The sequence below is a fragment of the Populus alba genome, chromosome 1, assembly GCF_005239225.2.
Source record: "Populus alba chromosome 1, ASM523922v2, whole genome shotgun sequence".
Lineage (NCBI taxonomy): Eukaryota > Viridiplantae > Streptophyta > Magnoliopsida > Malpighiales > Salicaceae > Populus > Populus alba.
In genome coordinates, this window is record NC_133284.1 from 3,913,245 (window position 1) to 3,932,529 (window position 19,285).

The 19,285-nt window shown below is 32.1% G+C and overlaps 1 protein-coding gene and 1 pseudogene across 1 annotated transcript; both read left to right on the forward strand.

The window, feature by feature from the left end:
• The first annotated feature begins 1,637 nt into the window (after positions 1-1,637).
• LOC118033903 (wall-associated receptor kinase-like 8) lies at positions 1,638-6,060 on the forward strand (annotated as a pseudogene).
• Positions 6,061-15,012: 8,952 nt separating this feature from the next.
• LOC118033898 (wall-associated receptor kinase-like 8) lies at positions 15,013-18,566 on the forward strand. Its single transcript, XM_035039037.2, has 3 exons — positions 15,013-16,079; positions 16,257-16,370; positions 17,235-18,566. Exons 1-3 carry the CDS (start codon positions 15,179-15,181, stop codon positions 18,446-18,448), a joined length of 2,229 nt encoding a protein of 742 aa, XP_034894928.1. The 5' UTR covers positions 15,013-15,178; the 3' UTR covers positions 18,449-18,566.
• The last annotated feature ends 719 nt before the right edge of the window (positions 18,567-19,285 follow it).

The window sequence follows — 19,285 nt, forward strand, 5'->3', positions numbered from 1 at the left end:
CTTATATATTTCAAGTAATTTTGTCCGTTGATTAAATCAATTTTTTTATAGAAATTCTATATCATGGAGAAACTTAACCGAAATTTCCAATGTGAAATCTCAAACCCTAATCCTCAAAATTAAGCATACTGCATGTTTATTTGTTTAATTCACATCAAAATAGCAACAAGGGAAAAGAAAAACGGACACACGTGTGTTTTACAGCGATTCAGCAAACTTTATTTTTATTATACAATAACAACGGGAAAAATTCAATCATCTAATCCCGTTGACAAGTCTTCTTAAATCACCATGTTTCAATATTTATCAGTGGTTCACATTGGAAGATAACGGAGATGATGTATCCCAGTCATGATTGCTTGCATCATTCATGACGTTTTTCTTTTCTCTTCATATATATTTTACAGTTTTGTTGAATATTTGGCTCTTTTTGAGACAGTCCAATTATCCTCTCCAATTTTATGTGACTTCTCTCATTCAAGGTTGACTTTTCCCATTCAAATTCAAGTATCTTTTTCCAATATCAGCAACAAAGATAACTTCATATCTGTTTAATTTGTTCTCTCTAGTTTAGTACTATTTTATAGTTCTGAAATTTCAAAAAGAGAAAAATTTAATTTAATTTATTAACATGTTGCTAAGATAGTGTTAGGTACTATCTCAAAAAAAAAAAAAAAAAAAACCATGGACATGGTTGGGCGGGATAGAAGAGACATGTTTCATGTCTTTCTTGTATCATTTTTAACTGAGATTTTTTTTTTTTTTATCACGAGAAAAAAAAATATTGCCATTCTCTTAAAAACCAGGATCATGAAATAAGGAAAATGAAGTTTAAAATCAAAATTAAATTTTATAAATTATTAAAGATTGAAAGTTTATAATTTTAAAAGTTAAGGGATAAAGTATATATTTAGCCATAATTTAAGAATTTCTTTGAAATTTCTCCTCCCCTTTTTTGAAGCCAAATTGTCCGCATTGTAGAAGAAAGAAGGTAAATTTTTTTATTTACAACAATCCCACTATTTTAAATATCCTACATGTTATTTCCATCGAATACTTGGCCGTCGGTAAATTTTCTCGGGCATATTTATTCTTTTAATTGTCCACTGTTTTACACTAATTACTAGACCTATTTATGGTTCGGTTCGATTTAGTTAGAATCATGAAAACCAACTAAATCAAGTAATTTATATTTTTAAACTTTCAAACCAAACCGAACTGAATTCCGGGTCAAACTGAACCTGTTCGGTTCGGTTAAATTCAGTTTTTTGGCTTAAAAACCAGGAAACTTAATCATTTAATTAATGGGTTTTTTTTTTAACTTTTTTAAATGAGCTTAGATTAAATTGAGCTTTTAAAATTTTCTTGTTGGGCTAAGTTTATAGGCTTTTTAATCAAAACTCTCTAAAATTTTCTAATGTGATTTAGTTTGTTATAAGCTTTTTAATGAAATTAAAAGATTGATATTTTTTTGAAATGTTTATAATAAAAATAAATTTTAAAATGCTTCACATCTTGCTATCTTATTATTTTTAACATGCAAAGAAATAAGCTATGAAAATCTAAATTAATATAATATGTATGATGCATAATCAAATTTGAAAACCTCAAATTAAAAGAGGCGTTCACACAAACGACTTTTCTTCCCCCGTTTTATTCATAGCATCTCGTCTGCACGCTACCTTTCTATCTTTAATATCTCTATTCCGAGTTCCAACACATTTAAGTGGTTCAAAACCTACTGTTTCTTCTCTTTACTTTTAGACTAATCGTCTTTGAATTAAAAGTCCTAATTTATAGTCTTGTGGAATTTATACATTATTAATCGAAGCTTGGAAGTTGGGAAGAAACATCCTAGCTCTAAATCCTACGAATACTCGAATTAAAAATATGGAAGGCCACCATATTATATATATATATAGATAGATTGAGAGAGAACTTTTCATTGTGTTTACTCTTTTAAGGTAGTCTTCTCTGTCTCAATTAGTATTTTTTTCTTACATATATAGGGGGCAACGAAAGATCTTCCCCCCCCCCCTCTCTCTCCTCTTCCATTATTGATCTCCAGCAGCATCTAAATCTGCAATAGAAGGGAAGGCATGATTCCTCGTAGTGTCTCTCTAATTTTTTCTTCTGCTATTTCTAGTCCCGGAAATAGCGACTGTATCAGCACTTATGACGAAGCCTAATTGTTCAGAGACTTGTGGAAACATTAGCATCCCTTTTCCATTTGGAATAGGAGCAGGTTGTTACATGAATGACTGGTTCTCAGTTGATTGCAACAAAACAACTGCGGATTCTCCCAGCAGGGCTTTCTTAAGAAGAATCAACATGGAGGTCTTCAAGATTTCATTAGGGAACAGTAGGGTTCGAGTAAACAGTCCAATAATTTCCTCCGGCTGTTCTGGTAGAGGTGCCAACTTAGCCTTTAATATGACTGGAAGTCCTTTCGTCTTCTCTTCGTTAAATATCTTCATCGCAATGGGCTGCAACAATCGTGCTTTATTGAACCAAATTGAGCCAGAAATTGTTGGGTGCACGTCAACTTGCGGTGCTAATAACTTGACTAGTTCTAGTACAGAAGGTAAAAAAAAAGAGGTACTGTTCTGGTAACAATTGCTGCCAGACCAGAATTCCCTGGAATCTCCAGGTGTTCAGTGCAAGTTTGGGGACCACAGAGGACCCTAATGATCAAGGAAGAAATCAATGCAAGGTAGCTTTTATAGTAGACAGAGCATGGTCCCTGGACAACATAAAAAGTCCCGAGGCGGTGCAAAGATTTGCAGCATGTCCCAGTATTTCCTGGATTGGTTTATTTATAGTGATGACATCCGTGTGGAGAATTCTGATGCAAAGAATTGCAGCCCCCCTGTAACATTAGTTTCTGGTAGGTGGGGTTTGAGTAAAATAACATTGCATTCCAATTCAACTAATTGTAGTTGCAACCTGGGCTATGATGGCAATCCGTATCTTCCTGATGGATGCACTGGTATGATTCGAACACGCTTAATGTGATTTAATCTTTCTTTCTTAAAAAAATAATAATGGAGTACTGAAGCTTTAGAATAGAGTTGAAGCATAAATTCACCATGCAATATCATTCTACTTTTGGATGGCTCCAAGCACATGAACATACTCACTCATTGGATTTCCTGAATCAGATATTGATGAGTGCAAAAATCCCAATGGAAATTGGTGTTCGGGGATGACAAAATGTGTGAATGTACCGGGTGGGTACAAGTGCGAGCTCGACAAAGCTAAGATCACTTTCTTGAGTAAGTTCCTGTCTCTTAATTCTTTTTTTCCTTCGTAATTTATAGGAACCTGAAACATTGGTTTAGAGCATAAATTGTGTTTGGGAGAGTAGATTTTATATATTTTCCCTTGTCTGAGAGGATGGAAAGGGAGCTACGAGAAAATTGTCGTCCATGACTCCCTTTTTTATCTCCACAAAACGGATAGAATGAGGCAATGATGATATAGTACTTTCTTAATTATTAATTTACGTCTTTTCCCTTCTCTAACCCTTGGTTCTCCTGTAAATCAAAGCATACGATATAATTTTGTTCTTTTTTAATTTCACTCTCTTTTTCTTTTTTAATTAATTAAATATAGATAAGAATTGGATGCTTAAATTTATAATTACGCTTTTCCACTTATATCAGAAAATTTTAAAATTTTTGCATGTTTTTTTTTGTTAAGTGTTTTGGCATTGCTATTGTTATATACAAGTGTTTTTTTATACTAATCGATTCGGTATGTCTGACATGGAAAGTTCTGCATTTGCACTTCAAGAAGAAAAAAAACCATTTGTAAAAAAGAAATTGATTTTATTTGCAGGAATAAAAAGAAAAGTGGTAAGTTAATTAAAAAAATTAGGTTAATTGATTTGTTTATATTTATGTATTGTGTTAGAGAATAATATAAATAATATCTTGAAATATTAACTAATAACTTAAATTATTAAGTTAAGATAACTCTTTGACATGTTTAATTTATTCTTCCATGTTTTATTTTCATAATTTTCATTTAAAGAAATTTTCACTCTTTGTATGCACAAATATATAGATATTTTTCTCTTATATACTCTTTTTTGCTACTTTTTGGATAGAAATACCCCTAAGACCTCCAACATAAAAATTAAGTATTAAAATATATCAAAGTAAAAAAAAATTGAAAAACTTAACAAAACATGAAAAAACTAGAAAACAAAAATTAATTTTTTTTAAATTACCTAAAAATGAAAAAACCTGGAGAATACCAAAACATTTTAAATAGATCATAGATATTTTAAAAGAAAAATCGGTAACTAATAAAAAATTTGAAAAATCCATATGCAGTGAAACTTATTGTGTTGCCATAGATATAATTTCTAGCTGTGAGGCTTTGTTGACATGATTTATTTTTTATTTTTTATATTACTCAAGTAAGTTTTTCTTTTTGTTCACTTTTCAAAAAAATTTAATGTTTTTGTGGGCTTTTCATGCTTTTTTATATATTTTTTTGAAATTGTAGTTTTAGGCTTTTTAAAAATTAAATTTTCTTTTGGATGTTGTTGTGGTTTTTTTGTTCAAAATAGTGAAAGGATACATGAGAAAACAAAATGTGAATATACAATAACATATACTAATTTAAAAAAAAGTACGTAAAAAAATACACGGCAGAAGGTTACCTCAACCCAAAAAAGATTTAATAATATGTATGTATGTATCTAACAATTTTTTATTTTATTTTCTCTTGCGAGCAATGGCAGTTCTAGGTGCGGCCACTGGATTGTTGTTGCTGCTTGTTGGTATTTGGCGGTTATATAAGCTTGTAAAAAAACGGAAGAACATTGAACTGAAGAAGAAGTTCTTCAAACAAAATGGTGGTTTATTGCTGCAGCAACAATTATCCTCAAGTGATGGAAGCATTCAGAAAACAAAAATATTTTCTTCCAAGGAGTTGGAAAAGGCAACCGATCGTTTTAATGATAATAGAATACTTGGTCAAGGTGGCCAAGGAACTGTTTATAAAGGAATGCTAGCAGATGGAATGATCGTTGCTATCAAAAAATCCAAATTGGTGGATGAAGAAAAGTTGGAAGAATTTATCAATGAGGTCGTCATCCTTTCACAAGTCAATCACAGAAATGTGGTCAAGTTGCTAGGTTGTTGTTTAGAGACGGAAGTTCCTCTGCTAGTCTATGAATTCATTCCCAACGGAAATCTCTTTGAGTATATTCATGACCAGAAGGAGGAGTTCGAGTTTTCATGGGAAATGCGACTAAGGATTGCTACTGAAGTTGCTAGGGCACTTTCTTATCTTCATTCCGCAGCATCCATTCCGGTTTACCACCGTGATATCAAGTCTACAAATATAATGTTAGATGAGAAGTTCAGAGCAAAAGTATCAGATTTCGGAACTTCAAGATCGATCGCCATTGATCAAACTCATCTAACCACTCATGTTCAAGGCACTTTTGGATACTTTGACCCAGAGTACTTCCAGTCTAGCAAGTTTACCGGAAAAAGTGACGTCTACAGTTTTGGTGTTGTTCTTGCAGAGCTCTTGAGCGGGCAAAAACCAATTTCTTATGAAAGGTCGGAAGAAAGGGGAAGTTTAGCCACTCATTTTATTCTTTTGATGGAAGAGAACCAGATATTTGATATTCTTGATGAACGAATTATGGGGCAGGACCGTGACGAAGAAGTTATCGCAGTCGCTAACCTTGCAAGAAGATGCTTGAACTTGAATGGAAGGAAACGACCAACAATGAGAGAAGTCGCGATAGAGTTGGAGCAGATTGGGCTGTCAAAAGGAGCTCTTCATGCACAACAAATTAGTAAAGAACTTGAAAACATCAGGGATGGAGTTCCCAACGTATGGGAAATTGCTGGGACTCCTACTTCAGTAACAATTGGCGATTTTAGAAATGGCACGGCTCCATCTTTGGATGTCCAAACATTGATTTCTCACGAAACATGGTGATTAAGATTTATGTTCATTTGATTTGCATGAGTTTTAGACAATTTTAAGATTTTCTTGTTGTATTTCCGATCCCTTCATCAGACGTTCCTAAACTAATCAAACAACATGTATAATTTAGTATTTTGTGCCTCTTGGTAGTTCTATTAATTTATGATCTCTCCGTGTGATTTTATCACTCCTCTTGGTAGTACTCCCAACAAAAGTTACTCTAAATCCGAAAGTTGAAAGATTATATTTTAGTTTCATTCATTTTTGTTAATTTTAGTTTTCATTCATAGTTTTTTAAATTTGGTCAATTTTGGCTCAGGTTTTAAATTTAAAAAAAAAAAAAAAGATATTAATCCTGTCAAGTTCAATATAACTCGGCAAGATCAGAACCAAGTATTTTTTTTAAAAAACAAATAACAAAAAATAATATCATTTATAAAAAAAAATATTGATCAAGGATCCAATAATATATATTTTTTAAAAAAATTAGACCTCAAATCAGGTTAAAAGAACACTTGATCATATGTTAATTAACAAATAATTCCTTATGAGAAAGGATTCCAATTGTATATTTAGTGGAAACAATGGTATTGAAAGGTATATTAAGTAATATTCTAAAAGGTATGGAAAAAATTCTTTCCCACACCATTATTCAACAAGAAATAAATCATGGTTGATTGCTGCGATGATTTTTTTTAATCCCTCTTCTTTATTTTTATTAATTGCACACATTTATTAAGGAATGCAAGATTCAAAGATAAGTAACTAAGATGAAAAACACAATAAAAAAGATGGTTTTGCTAAAATTGGGGCAAAACATATATTTTAGTCCCTTAACTTTTAAAATTATAAGCTTTCAGTCCTTAATAATTTATAAAATTCAATTTTAATTCTAAATTTTATTTTATTTTATTTCTTTATCCCTGGTTTGAGAGAATGGCTGGATTTTCATAGTAAAAAAAGAAAATCATAGTTGTGATTGATACAAGAAAAACACGAAATATGTCTCTTTTATCCCAGCCCAACCATGTCCATCTTTCTTTATCTTGAGATGGTACCAAATACTGTCTTGGCATGCACTCTAGAGAAACGACTTTTCTTCCCCCGTTGTATTCATAGCATCGTCGTCTACACGCTACCTTTCTATTATCTTTAATTTCTCTATTCCGAGTTCCAACACATTTAAGTGGTTCAAAGCCTACTGTTACTTCCCTTTAGTTTTAGACTAATCGTCTTTGAATTGGTTAGACGAAAGTCACCATCACTCATCAATTTGAGAATCTTAATTTATAGTCTTGTGGAATTTATACGTACATTATTGATCGAAGCTTGGAAGTTGGGAAGAAACATCCCAACTCCAAATCCTACAGAAACTTGTGGAAATATTAGCATCCCTTTTCCATTTGGAATAGGAATTCGATTTCAAAAAGATACCCTCCTTCTTGAAGTATTAAATTCCTATGATTCTGAAATTTATTTTGTTTCGACTTCTAAACAATGGATTTACAATCTTTCTTCTCTTCTTTCTGTAGCAGCCAAACAAGAAAAAAAAAAAAAAGAAACTTGAAAGAATTGGAAATAAAAAATTGTAACTCAGTTGATGTTAGTGTTTTTTGTTGGAATAAAAAACTAGTGTTGTAGTAGTTTAAGGAGAGCAAAACAAAGATATAAAACTAAAGAACAAGAAAAAGATTTGACATGTACTAAAGAACATCTTGGGATTTCTTGCAAAGGGATTACCAAATTGGGTTAATTGATTGTGGCAAGATGTTTCTATTGCTCTAAATGCACTTTCTTTTGTTAATTTTTATGGCGGATTGAAAATCCCCAAATTTAGAAATTTAGGGTTTATGTGTGTTTGTATTTGGAAAGGTGACATAGTGTAGTTATTGGTTAATTTTGGATTAAATAACATGGCTAAGGATTAAATTAAAGATATTAAAAACTAAATTTTTGAAATTTGGGACCATAAGTGGACAGACATGGTAGGGATTTTGGGGAAATGTGTAAGCTTGATTAAATTATGTGATTTTGATATTTTAAAATGATGTTGGGAATGCTTGGGGTCGAAATGGAATGTTGTGATATGGATAGCTAGGAAGTTAGTTATTGCTGCAGTATGTTGGAATGGTGTAAATGTGTAATTTTGGCTAAATTGTGTGGTTTTGAAGGATAGAAAGATGATCTGATGCTTACACTTGAATAGTATTGTCGATACACGAAGTCAGGCAACGACTCCACTTTTTTGTTTACTTAACAAAAAGATTTTTTTTCGATTGATTGGGGAAAATAAAGATTTTATTAGAGTTGTCATCTAGTAATATGAGAGAACTAGAAATCCCAAATTAGACACTAGTCCTAGAGATTCAGATACTGGATTAGTTATGATTAAGGGAAGGTAGACACCACCCTTAAAACATCCATTCAAAAGAAAGGTTACCCTTACTTGTGTGTTTTTTTATTTGATTCAAATGCTATTATATTTTGAGCTTATTTGCAATTTTGTTTTTTTTTTAAATGGTTAACGTCGGTCCCTAAAAATAGGAGACAAATTAAAAATGACATTAATTCCTAAAAATAGGAGACTCGTCTAAAATATCGACGTTTAACCCTAAAAAGGATATTTACGTCTGAGTTATCAAAAGAAAATAATAGACATAATCCATAGTTATTATAAATACCCTTGACATCGGTCCTTTTCTATAAAAAAAGACGTGTCGACAAACAACGTTCGTAGGAGACGTGTCGACAAACAACGTTCGTAGGAGACGCATAAAAAAAATGGATGACATCCATTCCTAAAAATAGGTGGCTTGTCTAAAATATTGACGTTTAACCCTAAAAAGAAGAATTACAACTGAGTTACCAAAAAGAAATTATAAACATAATCCATATTTGGTATTTAAACTTTTGACATCGGTCCTTTTCTGTAAAAAGAAACGTGTCGACAAATAATATTCATTTATAAAACAAAAATTATTCTATATTCGAGAATTGGGCTTTGGACCCATGAACAATAACATGATAAGATGGGTGTTTGACCCGCGTTGTTATTCCTTTTATACTTAAATCAGTATTAAAAAAAGCCTGTTTCAACCGCAAAAATAATAATATTGAAACACAAAAGAAAAACATTTGATGGGTATCAACCCGGTGAACCGGGTTTTGACCGAAAAATAATGATGTTGACCCAAAACAACTTGAAAACTCATTTTTTACCCCGGTTCACATGATTGGACCTGTATTGACCCGGTGGACTCGGTTTTGATCCAAAATGACGGTTTTGACCGAAAATGATGGTTTTGACCCGAAACGTAATGGAAACTCATTTTTTACCCCGATCGACATGGTTTGACCCATATTGACCCGGTGGACTCGGTTTTGAAAAAATAACGGTTTTGATCGAAAATGACGGTTTTTGATCAAAAGATGGGCGGGGTAACTTGGCAGCTCTAGCTATGCATATGGCCTCTTTCGGCCTATCACAACGTCACTACTTCTGCAAGTCCTTAACAAAAAGCAGAAGTCTAGCCATGCATTTTATTATGTTGATGGAAGATTAGAAGATAATAAACTCTTTGATATTCTTGATGTTAGAGTTAAGGGTGCTATCAAAACGAAGAAGTTATCTTGTTGCTCATATTGCAAAAAGATGCTTGAATTTGACAGTGGCAGGACTCCATTATCTCATGCGAACCACTGATAAATATTAAAACATGGTGATTTAAGAAGGCATAACAATGGAGTAATGGGATTATTTTTTCCTGTTGTTACTGTTATTGTATAATTAAAACTTAAAGTTTGCTGAATCGCTATAAATTAAACACATGTGTGTCTGTCTCTGTTTTTCTTTTCCCTTGTTACTATTTTGATGTGAATTAAACAAATAAACATGCAATATGCTTAATTTATCATGAGGGAGTAAATTATGCTGATTTTGCAAGTCATTAACTTGTCAAAGAATAATGTCGTTCGATGTCAACTTCTGTTGTAATAAAGGAGGAGAGAAAAATAGGAGGATTAGGGTCCACACAGAAACACTCAGTTCAATAACTTGAGTTCGAGATTTCATGTTGGAAAATTTCGGTTAAGTTTCTCCATGATATAGAATTCTATATAAAAAATCATTTAATCAACGGACAAAACTTGAAATATATAAGTTTTAATTTAAGAGTTATAATTATTTTTTTGTTGAAAAGTAAAACAGAAGAAAAAAATTGTAGCTTCCTCTTAGATTATTTAAAATTCTATGATAATACAATAGTTAAATTATTAAGTAATTGTCCTGTACTTCCCCTGTTTTATTCATAGCATCGTCGTCTACACGCTATTCTCTTTAGTTTTGGACTTCTCGTCTTTGAATTGGTTAGACCAAAGTCACCATCACTCATTTTGAGAATCTTAATTTATAGTCTTGTGGAATTTATACATTATTAAGCAAAGCTTGGAAGTTGGGAAGAAACATCCCAACTCCAAATCCTACAGAAACTTGTGGAAATATTAGCATCCCTTTTCCATTTGGAATAGGAATTCGATTTCAAAAGGATAACCTCCTTCTTGAAGTATTAAATTCCTATGATTCTGAAATTTTTTTTTTTCGACTTCTAAACAATGGATTTACAATCTTTCTTCTCTTCTTTCTGTAGCAGCCAAACAAGAAAAAACAATTAACGGTAAAAAAAAAATAAAAATTGAAAGAATTGGAAATAAAAAATTGTAACTCAGTTGATGTTAGTGTTTTTTGTTGGAATTAAAAAGTAGTGTTGTAGGAGTTTAAAGACAACAAAACAAAGATAGAAAACTAAAGAACAAGAAGAAGATTTGACATGTACTAAAGAACATTTTGGGATTTCTTGCAAAGGGATTAACAAATTGGGTTAATTGATTGTGGCAAGATGTTTCTATTGCTCTAAATGCACTTACTTTTGTTAATTTTTATGGGGGATTGAAAAACCTTAAATTTAGAAATTTAGGGTTTGTTTGTGTTTGTATTTGGAACGGTGACATAGTGTAGTTATTGGTTAATTTTGGGTTAGATAACATGGCTAAGGATTAAATTAAACATATTAAAAACTAATTTTTTTTTTAAATTTGGGACCATAAGCGGGCAGACATGGTAGGGATTTTGGGGAAATGTGGAACCTTGATTAAATTATGTGATTTTGATAATTTAAAATGATGTTGGGAATGATGAGAATTTCAATTAGTATATGCCACCATCTTACTTCTATAAATTGAAGTATTTCAATTATCAACCGCATCATTCTTGATTTTGAAGGAAACATCTCCAGTTAGTATCCCAAATCACTTTAACAGACTCCTTTATTACTTCTATCTCAGTTGAAGGAACTCACACTAATGGAATGTCAGGTATATGCCACCATCTTACTTCTAAAAATTGAAGAATTGTTATTTAAACGACTCCTTTATTGATTCATATATGTGTGTATGTTTGTATGTGTGTCATGAGCTTCAAAGTGTTTCATGGGAAATTTTGAATAATTTTAAAGTCAGTTATAATGACAGACTTATTAAATAAATTTAGAGTTCATCTTAATAACAAAAACTTGTTGAGTAAATTAAAGTTCATTGTTATGATGGAGACTTTTTATACAATTTTTAAGTGAGCTATAATGATGGAGACTTACTGGATAAATTGAAAGTTGGCTGTTATAATGGAGATTTAATGATTCAATTCATAGTCAATCATGATGATAAAGACTAACTGAATAGACTTAATGACGGAGATTTATTGGATAAATTTTTGTTGAACTTAAAAAAAAAATTCAAGTGTTGTTAACATATTTTTTAAATAAAAAAACATGATGTGGAGGTTAATCCGATGTGACGTAGTCAACTTTACAAGTCCAAATATAACTCGAACAACCGATAAAAAATATAGTTTGACTAAAACAAATCAAGACGATATCTTTTTAAATTTTTTTGAGATGACAATGTATTGGATCTACTTGGATTTACTTTGAATCGGCTCGGATTTACTTGGATTAACTCATATTAACTTGCTAAAATCTTCGACCCAAATCATGAGACCTTGATAACCCTTTAGAAAGCAAAAAATATATATATATATATATATATATATATATATATATATATATATATATTAACCTCAATTCTCAATTAATATAATATTGAAGGATGAAATTGAAAAAAAAAAAATCAAATTCAAAAAATAAGTTAAGTCAGCCTGGGTTAACCTTTAAACCTGAGTCATGAGACTGAGATAAACCGCATAGAAAAAAAATTAAAATAAGTTATGAAATTGAATTCCCAATCAACTCGATGTTAAAGGATGAAATTAAAAAAAAAAATCAATTAAAAAAAGGACACGAAGGAGTCAACCCAAACTAACCGACCAAACTCGTGATCTAAGTCGTGAGACTGGGATAACCTCGTAAAAAACAAACTAAAAGAAATTATGTTGTTTTATTCTCAATTAACCTAATGTTAAATGATGAAATTAAAAAAAAATAACAAAAAAACTGAGGCAACTTGGCTATTGCGTGACCATGTTCATGAGATCATGATAACTCCATAAAAAAAAACAAAATGAAGTACACTTCTCAATCAACCCAATGTTGAAGGATTAAATTGAAAAAAAAATGAAAAAGAAAACAAACAAAAAAAATCCCAAGTCAACTCAGGTTAACTTGACGAACTCGAATCATGAGACCGAAATAAATTCATAGAAATAAAAAAAAATATAAAGTCAAAATTTCAATCAACATAATGTTAAAGGATTACAATTGAATAGAAATTCAATTAAAAGGAATTAAAAAAACCGGAGCCAATTTGGCTTAACCCATAAAACTTGCAACTTGAGTCATGAGACCGTCATAACCCCATAAAAAGTAAATAAAAAAAAATATGAAGCCAAATTCTCAATTAACCAAATGTTGAAGGATAAAATTGAAAAACAAATCAATTAAAAAAAAGAACAAAAAATTTACTCGAGTTAACCCAGATTAACCTGTCAAACTTGGATCATAAGACCAAGATAATCCCATAAAATATAAATAAAAAAAAAATTATAAAGTCTAATATCTATTAAACCTAATATTAGAGGATGGAATTGCAAAAAAAAAAAATCTTTGAGGACCAGATTGTAAAAGGCCAAATCATTTCATTGTTAATTGCTACAATGAAATGTCAAGACCTTTTAATATATGTTAATTATGTAAAAATAAATTAATGATATAAATCTCAAGAAATATTATGAATTCTACTTTACATGAATGTGGAGATTAATTGTGATTGAAGTTCTTTTAGTAGTAAGACTGAATTTGCCTAAGCATAGAGCTCCCGTGTAGGACAGACTTGCTGGAATTTTGTTAAATTGAATAAATTATTTGTTTGAATGGAAAGTTCCTTGTGTGATTGACATGCATGTGAAATATATATATATATATCATTTCATTGACAATCATTGTGTTATTTTTTCCCATCAAATTATGGAATATCAGATTTTTTAGAAAAATATCATATTCTTCCCTACATGTTTCTCTGCAAAATAGGGTTGTATAACCTAAAAGGGCTTAGTGTTGGATGCTCACGACGTCAGGAAATTAAACTGAATCATGGTTGATGCTCCATTTAGAAAAATAAAATGAAATTGAATTGAATTAAAAAATATTAAAGCTATTGGGACTGGATTTGAACACTAGACAAGTGTTGAACCTCTTTTCTTGCAAACATCAAGGACTAAATTGCATAATCATGGAAGAGATTTAGCTCTTTCTGTTTTTTTAGATCCCTTGATTGTATTTCCTTTTATATGGGATCCCATAATGTTGAGGAAAAGTATTTGATACTCTGTTTTGCGGGAGAAAAAAAAAAAAAAAAAAACAATTTCATTGATGTAAAATTAACAATTAAGGCTCGAGAGATCAATTGTTTTAAAAAAAATCAGGGACCAAAAAAGACTGGCGGGGTAACTTGGCAGCGGTTGCAGGATGAGACGGTGGCGCTATTTCGATGCATGCGGCCTCTTTCGGCTGCATTAGAAACGTCACAGCAGATCTATCTATTTTGTGCAAGTCCTTAACAGAAAGTAGAAGTCTAGACATGCATTTGATTATGTTGATGGAAGATAATAAACTCTTTGATATTCTTGATGTTAGAGTTAAGGAGTGCTATCAAAACGCAGAAGTTATCTTTATTGCAAAAAGATGCTTGAATTTGAATGGGAAAAGTCGACCTTGAATGGGATAATTGGACTGTCTCAAAAGGAGCCAAATATTCAACAAAACTGTAAAATATGAAGGGAAAAAAAAAACGTCATGAATGATGCAAGCAATGACTGGGATACGGGTGATTTTGACAGTGGCAGGACTCCATCATCTCATGTGATAAAACATGGTGATTTAAGAAGGCATAACAATGGAGTAATGGGATTATTTTTCCTGTTGTTGCTGTTATTGTATAATAAAAATAAAGTTTGCTGAATCGCTATAAATTAAACACATGTGTGTCTGTCTCTGTTTTTCTTTTCCTGTTGTCTCTGTTGTTTCTGTTGTTACTATTTCGATGTGAATTAAACATATAAACATGTAATATGCTTTATCATGAGGGTGTGAATTATGCTGATTTTGCAAGTCAATAGTTTTTAAATTAATTTTGTCAAAGAATAATGTCGTTCGATGTCAACTTCTGCTGTAATAAAGGAGGAGAGAAAAATAGGAGGATTAGGGTCCACACAGAAACACTCAGTCCAATAACCTAAGTTTGAGATTTCACGTTGGAAATTTCGGTTAAGTTTCTCCATGATATAGATTTTCTACAAAAAAATCTGTACAATTATTAAGTAATTGTCCTGTACTTCCCCTGTTTTATTCAGAGCATCGTCGTCTACACGCTATTCTCTTTAGTTTTGGACTTCTCGTCTTTGAATTGGTTAGACGAAAGTCACCATCACTCAATTTGAGAATCTTAATTTATAGTCTTGTGGAATTTATACATTATTAATCAAAGCTTGGAAGTTGGGAAGAAACATCCTAGCTCTAAATCCTACGAATACTCGAATTAAAAATATGGAAGGCCACCATATTATATATATAGATAGATTGAGAGAGAACTTTTCATTCAATTTGCTTCAAATGATTTGAGAACTTTTCATTGTGTTTACTCTTTTAAGGCAGTCTTCTCTCTCCTTCCATTATTGATCTCCAGCAGCATCTAAATCTGCAATAGAAGGGAAGCCATGATTCCTCGTAGTGTCTCTCTCATTTTTTTCCTGCTATTTCTAGTCCCTGAAATAGCAACTGTATCATCACTTATTATGGCGAGGCCTAATTGTTCAGAGACTTGTGGAAACATTAGCATCCCTTTTCCATTTGGAATAGGAACAGGTTGTTTCATGAATGAGTGGTTCTCAGTTGATTGCAAAGAAGCAACTGCGGATTCTCCCAGCAGGGCTTTCTTAAGAAGAATCAACATGGAGGTCTTGGAGATTTCATTAGGGAACCGTAATCGTATGGTTCGAGTAAACAGTCCAATAATTTCCTCCCGCTGTTCTGGTGGAGGTGCCAACATATCCATTAATATGACTGGAAGTCCTTTCGCCTTCTCTTCCTCAAATACCTTCATCGCAATGGGCTGCGACAATCGTGCTTTATTGAACGGAATTGAGCCAGAAATTGTTGGGTGCACGTCAACTTGCGGTGCTAGTACAGAAAATAGTTACTGTTCTGGTAACAATTGCTGCCAGACCACAATTCCCTCTAGTCTCCAGGTGTTCAACGCGAGTTTGGGGACCCCAGAGCACCCTATTAATGATCAAGGCAGGAATCAATGCAAGGTAGCTTTTATAGTAGAGGAAGAATGGTTCCGGAACAATATATCAAGTCCCGAGGTGGTGCAAGATATGCAATATGTTCCAGTAATCCTGAGTTGGGTTATGTATTATGGTATTGACATCCCTGAAGGTGTAACATTGTATTATGATGCAAAGAATTCTGATCCAATGTATTGCTACCCCCCTGTGAACTCAAGTACTTCTGGTAGGTGGGGTTTGAGAACAGTAACATTGTATTCCAATTCAATTACTTGTTGGTGCAACGATGGCTATGAAGGCAATCCGTATCTTCATGATGGATGCACTGGTAAGATTCGAACACGCTTAATGTGATTTAATCTTTTTTTTTTTTTAAGAAAAAATAATGGAGTACTGAAGCTTTAGAATAGAGTTGAAGCATAAATTCACCATGCAATATCATTCTAGTACTTTTGAATGGCTCCAATCACAAGAATATACTCACTCATTGGATTTCCTGAATCAGATATCGATCAGTGCAAAATTCCCGGGGGAAATTTGTGTTCGGGGATGACAAACTGTGTGAATGTGCCGGGGCGGTACAAGTGCGAGCTCGACAAAGCTAAGATGACTTTCTTGAGTAAGTTCCTGTCTCTTTCTTTTTTCCTTCGTAATTTATAGGAACCTGAAACATTGGTTTAGAGGATAAATTGTGTTTGGATAGAATGGAATGGAAGCGACGAGAAAATTAATTCTCGTCCATGACTGCCTTTAAGAGGATAGAATGAGGCAATGATGATGATATAGTATTTTCTTAATTTTTAATTTACATCTTTACCCTTCTCTAATTACCCTTGGTTCTCCTGTAAATCATGGCATACGATATAATTCTGTTCTTTTTAATTTCACCTTCTTTTTCTTTCTTTTTTTAATTAATTAACTATAGACAAGAACTGGAAACTTAATGTATAATTATCTATAATTACGCTTTTCTACTTATATGAGAAATTTTTTAAATTTTTTGTATGGTTTTTTCTTTTTTGCGTGTTTGAGGTGTTTGACATTGCTATTGTTGAACAGTTTTTTTTATATTAATCTATTCGGTATGTTTGACTTGGAAAGTTCTCCATTTGCACTTCAAGAATAAAAAAACTATTTTGTAAAAAAAAATGATTTTATTTGTGGGAATAAAAAGAAACGTGGTATGTTAATTAAAAAATTAGGTTAATTGATTTATTTATCTTTATGTATTGGATTTATTCTTCCATGTGTTATTTTAAGAATTTTTCTTTTTAAGAAATTTTCATTCTTCGTATGCACGGATATATAGATATTTTCTCTTATATAGTTAAAAGGAAAAAAAAAAGTACATAAAAAAATATACGGCAGAAGGTTACCTCAACCCAAAAAATAATTTAACCACCTTGTTGACATAGATTGTTGTTCAATAATATTACGCATGTATGTATCTAACATTTTTTTTTTCTCTTGCGAGCAATGGCAGTTCTAGGTGCGGCCACTGGATCGTTGTTGCTGCTTGTTGGTATTGGGCGGTTATATAAACTTGTAAAAAACAGGAAGAACATTGAACTGAAGAAGAACTTCAAACGAAATGGTGGTTTATTGCTACAGCAACAATTATCCTCTAGTGATGGAAGCATCCAGAAAACAAAAATGTTTACTTCCAAGGAGTTGGAAAAGGCAACCGATCGTTTTAATGATAATAGAATACTTGGTCAAGGGGGCCAAGGAACTGTTTATAAAGGAATGCAAGCAGATGGAATGATCGTTGCTGTTAAAAAATCCAAAATGGTGGATGAAGAAAAGTTGGAAGAATTTATCAATGAGGTCGTCATCCTTTCACAAGTAAATCATAGAAATGTGGTCAAGTTGCTAGGTTGTTGTTTAGAGACGGAGGTTCCTCTGCTAGTCTATGAATTCATTCCAAATGGAAATCTCTTTGAGTATATCCATGACCAGAAGGAGGAGTTCGAGTTTTCATGGGAAATGCGACTAAGGATTGCTACTGAAGTTGCTAGGGCACTTTCTTATCTTCATTCTGCAGTATCCATTATGATTTATCACCGTGATATTAAGTCTACAAATATACTTTTAGATGAGAAGTTCACAGCAAAAGTATCAGATTTCGGAACTTCAAGATCGATCGCCATTGATCAAAATCATCTAACCACTCATGTTCAAGGCACTATCGGATACTTGGACCCAGAGTACTTTCAGTCTAGCCAATTTACCGAAAAAAGTGACGTCTACAGTTTTGGTGTTGTTCTTGCAGAGCTCTTGAGTGGGCAAAAACCAGTTTCTTATGAAAGGCCGGAAGACAGGAGAAGTTTAGCCACTCATTTTATTCTTTTGATGGAAGAGAACAAGATATTTGATATTCTTGATGAACGACTTATGGGGCAGGGCCGTGAAGAAGAAGTTATCGCAGTGGCTAATCTTGCAAGAAGATGCTTGAACTTGAATGGAAGGAAACGGCCAACAATGAGAGAAGTCGCGACAGAGTTGGAGCAGATTCGGCTGTCAAAAGGAGCTCTTCATGCACAACAAAGTAGTAAAGAACTTGAAAACATCAGGGATGGAGTTCCCAACGTATGGGAAATTGCTGGGCCTCCTACTTCAGTAACAATTGGCGATGTTAGAAATGGCACGGCTCCATCTTTGGATGTCCAGCCATTGATTTCTCACGAAACATGCTGATTAAGATTTATGTTCATTTGATTTGCATGAGTCTTAGACAATTTTATAATTTTCTCGTTGTATTTCCCTTCATCAGACGTTCCTAAACTAATCGAACAACATATATGTATAATTAGTATTTTGTGCCTTGTGGTGGTTCTATTAATTTATGATCTCTCCGTGTGATTTTATCACTCCTTTGATTTTCTCTATCTCACCCCAGTACTTCCAACAAAAGTTACTCTGAATCCGAAAAGTTGAAAGATTATATTTTAGTTTCAGTCATAGTTTTTAAATTTGGTCTATTTTGGCTCAGGTTTTAATTTAAACAAAAAAAAAAATATTAATCCTGTCAAGTTCAATCTAATGGCAAGATCAACACCAAAGTATTTAAAAAACAAAAAACAAAAAAATGAAATAATATCATTTATAAAAAAATAAAATTGATCAAGGATCCAATAATATGTTTTTTTTTTTTTTAAATTAGGCCTCAAATCAAGTTAAAGAACACTTAATCATTTGTAAATTAATTAACAAATAATTCCTTATGTGAAGGATTCCAATTATATATTTAGTGGAAACAACGGTATTGAAAATTATATTAAGTAATATTCTAAAAGGTATGGAAAAAAATATCATTCCTCGCATCATTATTCATTAAAACTAAATCATTATGGATTGATGCGATGATTTATTTTAATCTCTCTTCTTTTCTTTTTCTTTTTTTTAATTGCATTTTTATACACCCAAATTGATAACCAATTATAACACATTTATTAAGGAATACAAGATTCAAAGATAGAAAGATAGGTAACTAAAATGAAAAACACAATAAAAAGAGATGGGTTACAACAAGTG

Excerpts from the sequence above, each read along its gene's own strand:
- LOC118033898 (XM_035039037.2), top strand. The coding sequence starts at position 15,179 with ATGATTCCTCGTAGTGTCTCTCTCATTTTTTTCCTGCTATTTCTAGTC. Across the intron at positions 16,080-16,256 it reads TCTTCATGATGGATGCACTG|ATATCGATCAGTGCAAAATT; the intron begins GTAAGATTCGAA and ends TTCCTGAATCAG. Across the intron at positions 16,371-17,234 it reads AGCTAAGATGACTTTCTTGA|TTCTAGGTGCGGCCACTGGA; the intron begins GTAAGTTCCTGT and ends GAGCAATGGCAG.